Source organism: Halichondria panicea, chromosome 1 (assembly GCF_963675165.1).
Source record: "Halichondria panicea chromosome 1, odHalPani1.1, whole genome shotgun sequence".
Classification (NCBI taxonomy): Eukaryota; Metazoa; Porifera; class Demospongiae; order Suberitida; family Halichondriidae; genus Halichondria; species Halichondria panicea.
Window position 1 is genome coordinate 12,974,380 of NC_087377.1, and position 12,744 is coordinate 12,987,123.

Sequence of the window (12,744 nt, forward strand, 5' to 3'; positions counted from 1 at the left end):
TCTGAATCTCTATAATTATAGTCACACATTTTGTGTGAAGACCACACAGTGTTTTTTTATCAAATTGTGACAGGCCTGCGTGCTAAGAACATAGGCATTTAAATATAATGTGATAGCAGAAATCGTTTAATGTATATGAATGTATATAGTTTAATACCAAGCAGTTGTTGTGGGAAAAAGTGTGAGCGTAATTTAACAATCTGTTGAGAGATTTCAATAGCTACAACACTAACAAATAAAGGCCTGCATGGCTGCCTATATCGTGGTCACCATATAAACAGAACTTCTTCATTGCAGCCACTGTTATAGTGCATGTGCCCTAGGGTTGCATGGTGGCTGCTAAATTCAAATATGACCCCATACAGGCTCACCTGCAGATTGTGAAGCAGGTGCAACGCTGCATGAGAAACACAACTACAGTGGAACACCTGTATAACGGACACCTTTGGGGAACAATGTTTTGGCCTTTATACAGAGGTGGCCTTTGTTGAGGGGTTGTTTTGTACACGAACTGTTCATTTGGGACCTGGGTGCCTGGCCGTTATATAGCAGCTGGCCTTTATTCGGAGGTGGTTGTTAACAGAGGTTCCACTGTATTCATTATGCATTAATTCTCAAATGAAAAACATGTACAATTAATGTATATGCATGTACACATGCAGAATCTGCATGTGTGGTCCCTCTCTACTGGTGAAGCAGTGGCAGTCAGTGTGACAGCTACATTCACTATCTCCATAGCGATTGGACTTTTGCTGGGAAACTCTCAAAAGTACTAACAGACCCGCCAGGCCCTACTTGGCACACCGATAATTATGTTAGACATGCCGTTTTCTATATGCTTGTTTTGAGTTGAGCTAGATCGGCAAGTCTATCGTGTACACACCTATAGTAACACTGTGTTTCCCGTTCTGTTTTAGTCATTCTCAATGATATTTTCTGAAAGCTAATAATAATGCAATCGATTTGATTCTCATTATAATTATTTGTAAGATGATAATTATGCTGAGCTTAAAATAAGGAATTTTTGTATTCCGTATTTAGTGAGTAAGGGTAAACGTTCGGGGTTTTCGTTGATTAAGCACATACACCGCGAACATACTAATATCGCATGCATGCATGCACGTCAAAAGGCTATAGTCCAAGGATCTGCAAATTAAAGGTCTTTCCGCAAAAGTTTATACCCTCGAAATAATTATCTGTTTTTCATAAAACAGTGAAGCCTGCATGGCTGCCTATCGTGCATGATCGCCACATAAACAGGCCATCCTCAATATGCAGCCAGGTTAATGAGCACTAAAGTCTCCATACAATTATAGTGTGTGTGTTATAGCAGGTCACCAGCAACTGTTGGTGTGTCCAAGGGTTACATACATGGTGGCTGCTATAACATCATGACACAAATATGACCCCGTGCGGATTCACCTGCGGTTTAAAGCAGGTGCAACACAGTCACACTGCATGATGAGAAACATATATAACTGCTTTGCATTGGACATTGTGGTGTTTCTGTAGGAGAAATTGAATACCTGTCAATTGCAAATGAAAGTAGTCAAAAGAGCTGGAGGAATACAGTTTAAAAAGCTCTTATTATAGGCCCTGATGTATTATGCTTTTTGTTGCACACATTATTCTCAAACAAAATCCAAAAATGTGATAATTATAGACGTAGACATAAACACAGCACACACAATACATATGATTCTCAGTGTTGTCTTGCTGACTTTATTAATTTAAATATTCACCTTCACCATTTTTTTGCCATGATAACGTCGTTATGCAAAACTTAATGTATTCAAAATAGACATTGATACCTTACTATTCCCAATTATGAAAGTATATGGACACACAATGTATTATGGGTGTGGTTGTATTTAGTTCAAGCTTTGCACATGTGATTTTTTGTAATCTAGTTCATAGGAGATGAGTATGTACAATACATATGATTCTAAGTGTTGAAGTATGGACACACAATGCATGGGTGTGGTTGTATTTAGTTTAAGCTTTGCACATGTCATAAAGTCTGTAAATTTAGCTAAAACAGTTCATAGGAGATGAGTATGCCAAGTTGCAGCAAGGTAAAAGATATATACTTCTGCATGTATAAATATAAATACTCTCATGAATAATGATTGCTTCACCCTGCATTGTAGATTATACAATTGGTCCTGACTTCATGGGTACTGCTAGCAAATCAACTGGGTAAATGTTTATAGTATAGTACACCTGCTAGGATGCCCGATTCATAAAGGCTGCTGGTAGATCTATTACTGAGAAAAATATTACTTATCCAGAAGCAGAGCAAATCCCTTCGGCTTTCATTGTCTCTTTTTAATTGTCTATAATAATTGTCCAGATGCCGTAAATGAACATTCTGTTGATGAAGGTGTGCAAACAGTTTGCCCTGGAGAGTTGGTTTCTCTAATTTGCACTCATGACAATGTTGCTGGTCAACAAACTCACTGGATTGTCAGTGGCTCTCAGTCTTGTGATGAATTTGTAAGCCACTTCACTGATTCGACTGAAGACATGTGTGGTTCATTCACTGTTACGAGGATAGGTAATACAGTTTCTACATTATACTCAACTATTCAAATACCCGCCACTGAGGCACTGGACGGTACTCTGATTGAATGCTTTTCTGGTGCTCTTATATCGTCTCCACAAGTTGGCAACACCACACTCAATGTGATAAGTCAGTGAAACAACAAGATTTCATGCTAGCCACACCATATCAACTTTATATATTATACTTTCAACTGTTACAGATCTAACTGTGTCTACTGTAACTGACTGGATGGCTAACCTGAGAACCAACAGTTTATGTCCTGTTCTGGAGTGGGACCCAGTGGACCAACCTTACCAGAGATGTGTCATCGGCTACACCATCAACCTGAATGGAACAGTGTACAATACCACAAACACATCTCTATCATTAGCTGGAGAGAGCCTCTCTTACTGTGAGACTCAGACAGTGACTGTGACACCACTCACACTCAATGGACTCTTATCGCCAGATACCTCAAATATCACAGTGATCAATAGAGGTGCCTGTAATGCGACAGCATTATTGTTCAATTTGTGTGTCACATTATTCAGATTTGGGGACTCCAGCATTATCTGCCTCCTTCACCATCCATAATGAAGTGCTACTGAAGCTGCAAATAATGGTCCAGGTATGTAGCTATTACATGGCTATGAGTGCCACAAGCTGTTTATTGGCCCGGTAGAAGATTGTGGTCAAGGGCCTCTAGCCTGAGAGCATTATCTACTACAAGGACCAATACTGCTGGATCCAGACATGCAGGTTCCATGGGTTCCATGGAATCAACACACTGGAGATCAACTTACTAGCTATAGCTAGCAACTAAGCTTGCATGAATGATCGTGATCTGTATATGATAGAGTTACGCAATTTACGTGGGCTCTCTAATGTGCATGCTCATTGCTTAGGAAAAGTGATGACCTTTTTTTTTTGTCAATTTTAGCTGTTTTGTAACCCCCCTCTCAAATTCTTAGATACGTCACAGCTGGTTGCATTTTGACCTCTGAGATCAAATAAAACAGGGTGCCAATATCTACCATAATTATGGCATGCACAGTTCAGGTGGTGAACTGTGCCAGTAAGGCGCATATGTCACAACTACTTGTGGCATGCACGAATTGCCATGTAATAACTACTTCGTTGCCTTGAAAACCAGCATAAAAACCACTTGTTGCATATAGATATGACAGATCTCTACTGATTTTGGTGGCTGGAATTACGTAATAACTGCATAGAAACCAGCATATGCTGCATAGCAAACTTCCCACAGGGACCACAAAAACTTACAAGAGCGTGTCCCTGTATAAAAGTAGTAGTTGACAGTTTGGGTGTGAGGGGGTTTTTCTCTCTCCAGAGGGCGATTTTATGCGTCAATAGGCAACATAAATATGTAATATTAATTTTGTTGCCATATAATTATTATTGTCGTCCTCACAACAGGAAATTTCAATTGATATTGCACCCATTCGAATATTCGGATACATAACGAGTGGAGAAAATTGTGTTCCTACCAAATCATTTAATGGAAGTTCAGTTGCAATCGATTTTTCAGATCAATCTCCTGGAGATGCTTACACAGTGTGTGTGATGTTCAGAAACAAGGAATGCTCTGTGTCTGCAATCAATTCCATTACTGTGACTGGTAAAATGCATAATGCTGGCATATCATTAAATTTATGATTTCGTATCTTTCAGTTCCAGCTACAATGATTACCGTACAAGAAGTTACACCATCGGATACTAACTACACGGTTCGTTTGTCCCTCCCCTTCACCAGCTACCCTCCCGGTGACCTGCTCATTATCTCCACCCTCTCTCCCCCTCACTCGGACCCAATCATCCTCCCCTTTCCCTACACAACCAACCAAGTTACCGTGACCTTCACTGAACTCACTGCTGGAGTCCTCTACACCTACACCATTAGAGTTGTTCTGGCCAGCAACAAATCAAATGACGTCGTATCTCCAATCACTGGAGAATTCAGTTTGATAACATTAGGAGATATTACATGGAGGCGAATAACTGGTAGATAGTGAAACAATTGCAAATAGTATTGTTTACCTCAACAGTATAGTGAATAAGCTAGAGTTTACTAGTAGTTAGCCTGCTATGATAATAATACTCATTACTGTAACTCATGCATTAATTCTCAAATGAAAAACATCTATATACACACATGCAGAACCTGTGCGGTCCCTCTCTACTGGTGAAGCAGTGGCAGTCAGTGTGGCAGCTACATTCACTATCTCCATAGCGATTGGACTCCTGCTGGGGATGTCTGTAATGTACTGCATTATGTACTACAGGAATAAGGGACACTACGCAGTAAGACAGCGACAGGAGGAAAGCATTCAACCCACTGTGCCAAGTGGTCCTGTTTACGAAGAAGTTACTCCTATCCAAGAACGAATTGAGCTGAAACCGAATGAAGCATACAGACCAATATAAAACTGTACTAGTCTGGAAACCTAAACTCTGTATTTGTGCACCACAATAATTATGTGCATAAAAAGTAGAAGCACACATAGGAAGTCTGTTTTGCATTGTTTGGTAAAGATCATTAACATCATAATTGACGTATTGGATCAAGTTGAACGATAAGAACAGATAGGGGGGCATCAGACATCTGCGACGTTTGACCAGCAACAGCATTATGAACAACTGCCCCTTCCAGGCTGGCTCCAGACATCCAAACTCTCAGAAGTACTGACAGACCCTATACTGCATGTGCTGCCCGTTCTGTTTTACTCGGTATTCTCACAATGATACTTTCTGAAAGCTCACAATTAATGCAATCGATTTGTGATTTTTCCCGACATGTATCTGTAAGATGATATGCTGAGAGCTCAAAATAAAAATGTTCAGGAATTTGAGTACCGTATACTGTATTATTATAGCGTGTATATTTCGGCGGTAAACGTTAGCGGTTTTCGCAGATAGCATGTATCCTACAGACATATAAGTATCGCATGCATGCATGCGCGTTAAAAGGCTATTCCAAGGAAATTGAATCTGCAAAATTCCTTATGATTTTCTGCAAAAGTTTATACCCTCGAAATATACCTGCTATACGGTAAGCAGTAAAAATAAAATGACACTTCGATTGTTTAAACAATTGCAACCCTGCACAGTATACGTGTAACCCCTCATATATATATAGCGGTGTACAAAACAACCATTCAATAAAAGATAACGTTCCACTGTATATAAGGGGAGAGGGTTGGATACACTATTATAGGATTTTCAATACAAGGTTTTGTTGTATTGCTGATGCAAAGAATAACTAACGCAAAATATGCATTGTAGAGAGTATTAGAGAGAAACATACGCAGCTGTACAACACAGCTATAAGACTCACCCGACCGCGATGACCTCCTCGGAGTTCCTCTCTGACACAAAAGTTATACATGCACTATCGCTCGTAGGGTCGGCTGTACATGTAGTATATCTGTAGAGGATGTGAACATTTCAATACACCTGTATATATAATGCTCATAAGAACTGCTGTACATGCATTATGGACTGGGACCAACACTAAAAATAATTTATAAGAGACCCTTCAACTTATATAATTGCTGCTGTTTACTGCATGTTGTCAGTAATAAATACTATAACAGTGACACCACAATAAAATGCTCTGTTTATTAATTATGAGCTAGCTATAAGGACTCTCTGCATGTGAATAAGGACACCTCTAGTATAATCAGGACACTTAACGCTTAGAAATAGAAGCACATAGAAATTACTAGAATCAACTTTACCCAAAACTTGTTGCATTTTATGCAGCAACATTACTATTAGACAACAACCAAGCTACACACAACCTCTCCATTAATTGATACACCCACCGCATTAGGTACGACCGAGTATACCGTATTATAATTATTATAGCTGGTATAATTAGCAAAGGCAAAACATTCATGGTTGCATGAGCAATATTTAGTCACTTTGTGGATAATATTTTTGTGAGGTTGCTGCTTGCACTGCAGGTAAAGGTAGGCAAGGTCGCTTCATTCATGGGTAAAAATTAAGAATTATATTCGTGCTGAGTTCCAACCACGAAAACCAAGAATATTTTGTTTCCCGGAAATGACCAGCAAAAATATACGGTACCTCTCTGAGGTGAACATTAGGTTTATTGGTTTCAAGCGCCAATGCATTGATTATAATAGCCTATAAGGATGAAAAAATGTATACTGTATAGAAGTGGTGCATGCATAGTTTTCATGCAAATGTCACCAAAAAATGATCATCTGAATCTATAGTCACACATTTTGCAATTGTGTAAAAACTATAGTCATCACTTTTACAGTACTTTTTTGCCAAATTGTGACGTGCCTGCGTGCTAAGAACATAATAACAGGTATTTAGTTTTGATGTGATAGCAGAAATCGTTTAATGTATGAATGTATAGTGTGCCCTAGGGTTACATGGTGGCCGCTAAATTCATATTGACACAAGGATTGTGAAGCAGGTGCAACGCTGCATGAAAAACACAACTACAGTGGAGCCCATCAGGCTATAACGGACACCTTTGGGGAACAATGTTTTGGCCTTATACAGAGGTGGCCTTTGTTGAGGGGTTGTTTTATACACAAATTGTTCATTTGGGACCTGGGTGCCTGGCCGTTATATAGCAGCTGGCCTTTATTTGGAGGTGGTTGTTAACAAAGGTTCCACTGTATTCATTATGCATTAATTCTCAAATGAAAAACATGTACAATTAATGTATATGCATGCACACACATGCAGAATCTGTGCGGTCCCTCTCTACTGGTGAAGCAATGGCAGTCAGTGTGGCAGCTACATTCACTATTTCCATAGCGATTGGACTCTTGTTGTGGATGTCTGTAATGTACTGCATTATGTATTACAGGAATAGGGGATGCTACGCAGTAAGACAGCGTCAGGAGGAAAGCATTCAACCCACTGTGCCAAGTGGTCTTGTTTATGAAGAAGTTACTCCTATCCAAGAACGAATTGAGCTGAAACTGAATGAAGCATACGGACCATTATCATAGCTTATTAAACTAAACTGTCTGAAGGCCTCAATTCTTTTATTGCAGTATGTTGTGGTGTGCAGTTGTAGTTGTAAGTGAAAAGATTCTTACCTGTGCATATTGAGTATCACTTGATATTGCAAGATAGTATACATATACAGAATTTAGATGATGTTTTGAGTTGTATAGAATGAAGAGCAATAACCTGTATGTATGTTTCTTTCTGTGCAGTCAGTATAATTATAATGTTAAATAGCTCTCAAAACAGGGAGCTTTTGACCTCAATATAGAAGAATCTACAAGGATATATTATATAAGTTGCTGCATGTGTAAAGTGAATAATTATTATTTTGTGACTATAAATTAGCATCATGCAATAGTCGCATAATTAGCTAATACACTATATTATATATATAGCTGTATTATAATACAGCTCTAGTATATAATTATAGTTGAAAGAAACGATGTTGAAGAATGAAACTCCCCACCCACACATGCACAGCAGTCCTTGCAGCAGTATATCTACCACTTATTCATCTATATACCAGTCGCTGCTGCAACTGTTCCACATCAACCGTCAACAGAGCTTTCGGCTGGAGGAGCCCATGCATCATGTTCATCAGTAAAGTAATTACGAGTTTGTAGACTGTATAATAATAACAAGGCATTATCAACTCTCTTAGTTTTTACAAGCCCTGCCCTTTTAAAAAATAACCAGCCCTTGTTGCCTTTGACCTCTGAGATCATAGGAATAGCAGTGCCAGTATATAGCATGTTGCACTGGGGCAAAGTGACCTTTTTGAGACCAGAGCCCACCCTCCACCCAAATTAGTGGAACATGAATGAGACAATTGTGGTTCCTGTGGTAAATGCATGCATGGTTTCAATGCACTAAAAATATTATTGTAAATCCAGCCACTAAAACATAGCAAAAACTACCTTTTACCTATTTTTTCACATTTATGCAGCAAGTGGTTTCTATATTAGATTGTGGTCAAGGGCCTAAAAAGGCCCGAGATCATTACCTAATACAAGGGCCAATATAAACTGCTGGTGGCACGAATTGCCATAATAACTATTACATTGTCACTGATCATTTCCAATCCCTGTACTGTAGGACTACCTAGCAATATTAATAGCCTAACTTTACAGCACAACACAATCAATAACACAATCAACATTCAAACTATCACAACAATCACAAAACTCAACCAAAACACACCACGAGGCTCTCTTCTATCACCTGACACACAGCCATTAAAAATCACCTGACACACAGCTCTATATACATAACACAAAATAAGCATACACATCCTACGCAATAATGTCCATGCAGTCTCTTATACACCCATTACAAGCCTTTACAAGTATACTTTGCAACTATAATACTTTACATATTTTGTAACCTTGTGAAAGAAGTTAGCAGTAGTTTTCAGGGGGAACTATTCGGCGTGCTTGTCGTTGTTAATTATCAATGTGCATGTGCTGATACCTGCAGCGTTCACATAGCTCCAACACAGCGTGTACAATGACTTTTAAACTATATCAGTAGCCATGCCGACTATATGGTCGGCTAAAGCTGGGAAAGGATTAAATCCTGCGCACGATTATTTTAACACAACAAATGAAACGACCTTGACCACTTTGACCTGCCGGTACAAGCAGCAACCAGATCACAAACTGACTAAATATTGCTCAACTACAAATATCCCCCCCTCCCCGCTAAGCCTAACTTTAGCCAAGTATAGTGATTGCTTTTGGATCGAATGTTCCATTATCGAAGAAAGCATAATTATACCCTCATATTATAACCTTGGTCCCAGGCCAATTTTTCTTTTTGATTTTTCTTTAAATTGAAAAATTTGCCTCAGTATTAAGTATAACTAGGGAAGCACAATTAACATAATAGGGATTGATCGAGGTAGATACAGTGCAACAACCAAATAAAGTAGAGTATGAAGGTATTGAAAATTAAACTATTGGTGCATGCATATATAATTATACATAATACAGTATGTATATATAATATGGGGGGGGGGGACAGAGCCTCCTGTTTTTCAGACTGTAACAGATTATTTGATTTATACAAGCAGATTATGTAATAGTTATTACATGGCTATGACTGTCACAATCTGTTTATTATGCCTCGGTGCGCATGCGCAAGCGAGGTATACGGTAGTGTGTTTGTCTGTGTCTGTCTGTATCACCTATACCACTTTTTCTAGATCCGCCACTGGTTACACATATATACTGTGCAGGGTTGCAATTATTATCAAAGTGTCATTATAATTTTATTGCTTACGTATATATAGCAGATATATATTTCTAGGGTATAAATGTTTGCAGAAGACCATAATAATTATATAGCTATAAGGAATTTTGCAGATTCAATAGTCTTTTGACACGCAAGCATGCATGCGATATTAGTATCTGCGAAAACCGCTAATGTTTATCGCCGAAATATACTCGCTATAATTATAATACGGTGTGCGGTACTCAAATTTTTTATTTTGAGCTCTCAGCATATCATCTTACAGATACATATCAAATCGATTGCATTAATTGTGAGCTTTCAGTGATTGTGAGTGGTGTCACAGTCACTGTCTGAGTCTCACAGTAAGGGAGGCTCTCTCCAGCTAATGATAGAGATGTGTTGGTGGTATTGTACACTGTTCCATCCAGGTTGATAGTGTATCCAGTAACACATCTCTGGTATGGTGCATCCAGTGGGTCCCACTCCAGAACAGGACATAAACTATTAGTTCTCAGATTTGCCACCCAGGCAGTTACAGGCAGTGCATTTATATCTGTATAGCAGTTCACACAAATAGGTAGGCTGCAGCTAGAAATTGTTACTCACCTATCACATTCAGTGTGGTGTTGCCAACTAGTGGCGACGAAAAAAGACCACCAGCAAAGCATTCAATCAGAGTACCGTTCAGTACCTCAGTGACAGATATTTGAATAGTTGAGCTCACTGTAGGGCCAGTGTTGTTGCTGACCATGCATGGTGATGGTGAATTGACCACACGTGTATTCTGCAAAACCAGTAGTGTGGCTCACTAAACCATTGCAAGACATGGCTCCACTAATTTCCCATCGACTTTGTTCGGCATTAACATTGTCATGGCTACAGGTTAGAGAGACCAACTCTCCAGGACAAACTGTTAGCATTTCTCTTTCATCAGTAATGTTTGACAGAATGCTGAGTTTCCATACACAGTATCTAGACAATAGTAAACAAAGCAACTCATTGTTCAGTATAATTATGCACCCTATATACTCATTGTCTATATCAACTTACCCAGTTGATTTGTGGCTAGCAGTATCCATGAAGCTAGGACCAACGGGATAATCTACAGAATTAGAAGAGAAGCATTCTTTTTTGTTACAACATATACAGGTATTCATAGATCTTGGATCTTACCTTGCAACTTGACACACTCATGATCTATATAGATCTCACTACAATTATCTCTGTTGTCTTTAAACACTGCCTGCATAATTGGACTAGATCTATCTTTGACAATCCGTACCCATTCAACATATTCAGCACATTGAGAGCTTGACTGAGTGACCATTGATCAAAGCATATATAAAAGTGAGAATCTATAATTATGGTGAGACCAATCACAAATGTCATGTAAACTTGCAGTTACTGCTCTTATAATCCATGTTAATTTCACTCCTGCAAACAGCTGAGTATATAAGTGTGCGTCTAGACTACATGCTAATTATCTGCATAAAACTGCGTAACAATGATGCAATCTGAGCACACTAGCATGATTTTGAATTCATGCCTGCATGTATATGCCCTAGATGCTCTCCTGATGGAATGGATGGAGAGGCTATAATTATGCTAACATTGTGTCCTATTGGTTTCGCTATACAACCTGCAGCCATGACAATAGATTGATAGTGAACAACATTGATGGACAATAATTATTAGTGGAAGTGTATTTTACAATCGTTTAGTGAGCCACACTCATTTCTGGGTTTCACAGAAGACACATGCATGCAAAATATTATTTGAATGGACGTCTGTCAAGTTGTATATACCCTGTCCATTATAGAACGCTCATTTGCGATAAAAGACGTGTGCATCCATAAATTATTGACGATTGCATGTGAATGGATTACACGTGAACAATCTTCAACAATCTGATAATCAATTGATTTTATTATCAGAAAAATTGATTTGATCGATAATAAATTTTTTTATGATTTATAAATTGTTGTGGACCAGCTTTGATGCGATTGATGTAATAGCTAAGCCTCAATTACAGGCCATCCTCACAATTATAAGCGGCCTGGAATCGAGGGTCTTGATTAGCTATCTCATATGATAGGTTGATCAGTCATATGACTATAACGCAGAAGCGAGACACATCAAAAATTAAAGAGAAAGGCCCATTGTCACACCAAATTGTGGTGTTTTTCAGTGAAAGAATAATTATAGATCTACATGTATATAATTGCCTCGATTCCAGGCCGAGTTTTCGCTTTTATAACGGTTAGGTGAATGTTAACAACTAGTTATAAAAACGAAAACTCGGCCTGGGATCGAGGCTATACATGTATAGCTTCTGTGGTAATAATTATGTCTATACGATCTCATTAAAATTAAGTCAGGTCCTTCAATTATTTTTTTATATATAGTTATTAGCCTAGCTAAGTTGTCATCGTTTAATCGGCTCCTTAATCTCGTCTTAATCAATTGACTGAATGAGCGTTTTAAGTTCCTTCACCATCTATAATATATACTGAAGCTGCAAATAATGGTCCATGCAGGTATGTATGTATTAGTTATTGCATGCATGCATGGCTATGAGTGCCACAAACTGTTTATTGGCCCGTTAGTATGGTCAAGGGCCTTTAGCCCGAGATTATTATCTATAGCGTTATTTTAGAGACAAATCGGCCTGGGAACGAGGCTACGTATGCTAAACCATGCATTGTCATTTTTCTAGGCAACATTGTAGGGTATATAATTAACAGAACTGCCAATTAAAAGTGAAAACTATCTTGTCAATTGTAGGGTATTTTGCTCTGACCTGCCTCAAATCGAAATTGAAAATGGTGTCTTGGAATATAATACGGAGGAAGATGCGTTTAATGCTACCAAGACCGAACGGAACTGTTTCAACATACACATGCATATATATCCCAGTAGATACAGACTGGATGGAAATATATACCACA

At 38.6% G+C, this 12,744-nt stretch overlaps 1 protein-coding gene and 1 long non-coding RNA gene across 2 annotated transcripts; one reads left to right on the plus strand and one right to left on the minus strand.

Moving 5' to 3' along the window:
• Positions 1-2,794: 2,794 nt before the first annotated feature.
• Positions 2,795-4,990, plus strand: LOC135331545 (uncharacterized). Its single transcript, XM_064526782.1, has 5 exons — positions 2,795-3,044; positions 3,097-3,173; positions 3,983-4,184; positions 4,238-4,567; positions 4,725-4,990. Exons 1-5 carry the CDS (start codon positions 2,795-2,797, stop codon positions 4,988-4,990), a joined length of 1,125 nt encoding a protein of 374 aa, XP_064382852.1.
• Positions 4,991-10,133: 5,143 nt separating this feature from the next.
• Positions 10,134-11,041, minus strand: LOC135350881 (uncharacterized). The gene is made up of 4 exons (XR_010399318.1): positions 10,970-11,041; positions 10,847-10,898; positions 10,403-10,768; positions 10,134-10,349 (listed from the first exon to the last, which is right to left on the minus strand). It is a non-coding gene; the product is annotated as an uncharacterized LOC135350881 (long non-coding RNA).
• Between the last annotated feature and the right edge of the window lie 1,703 nt (positions 11,042-12,744).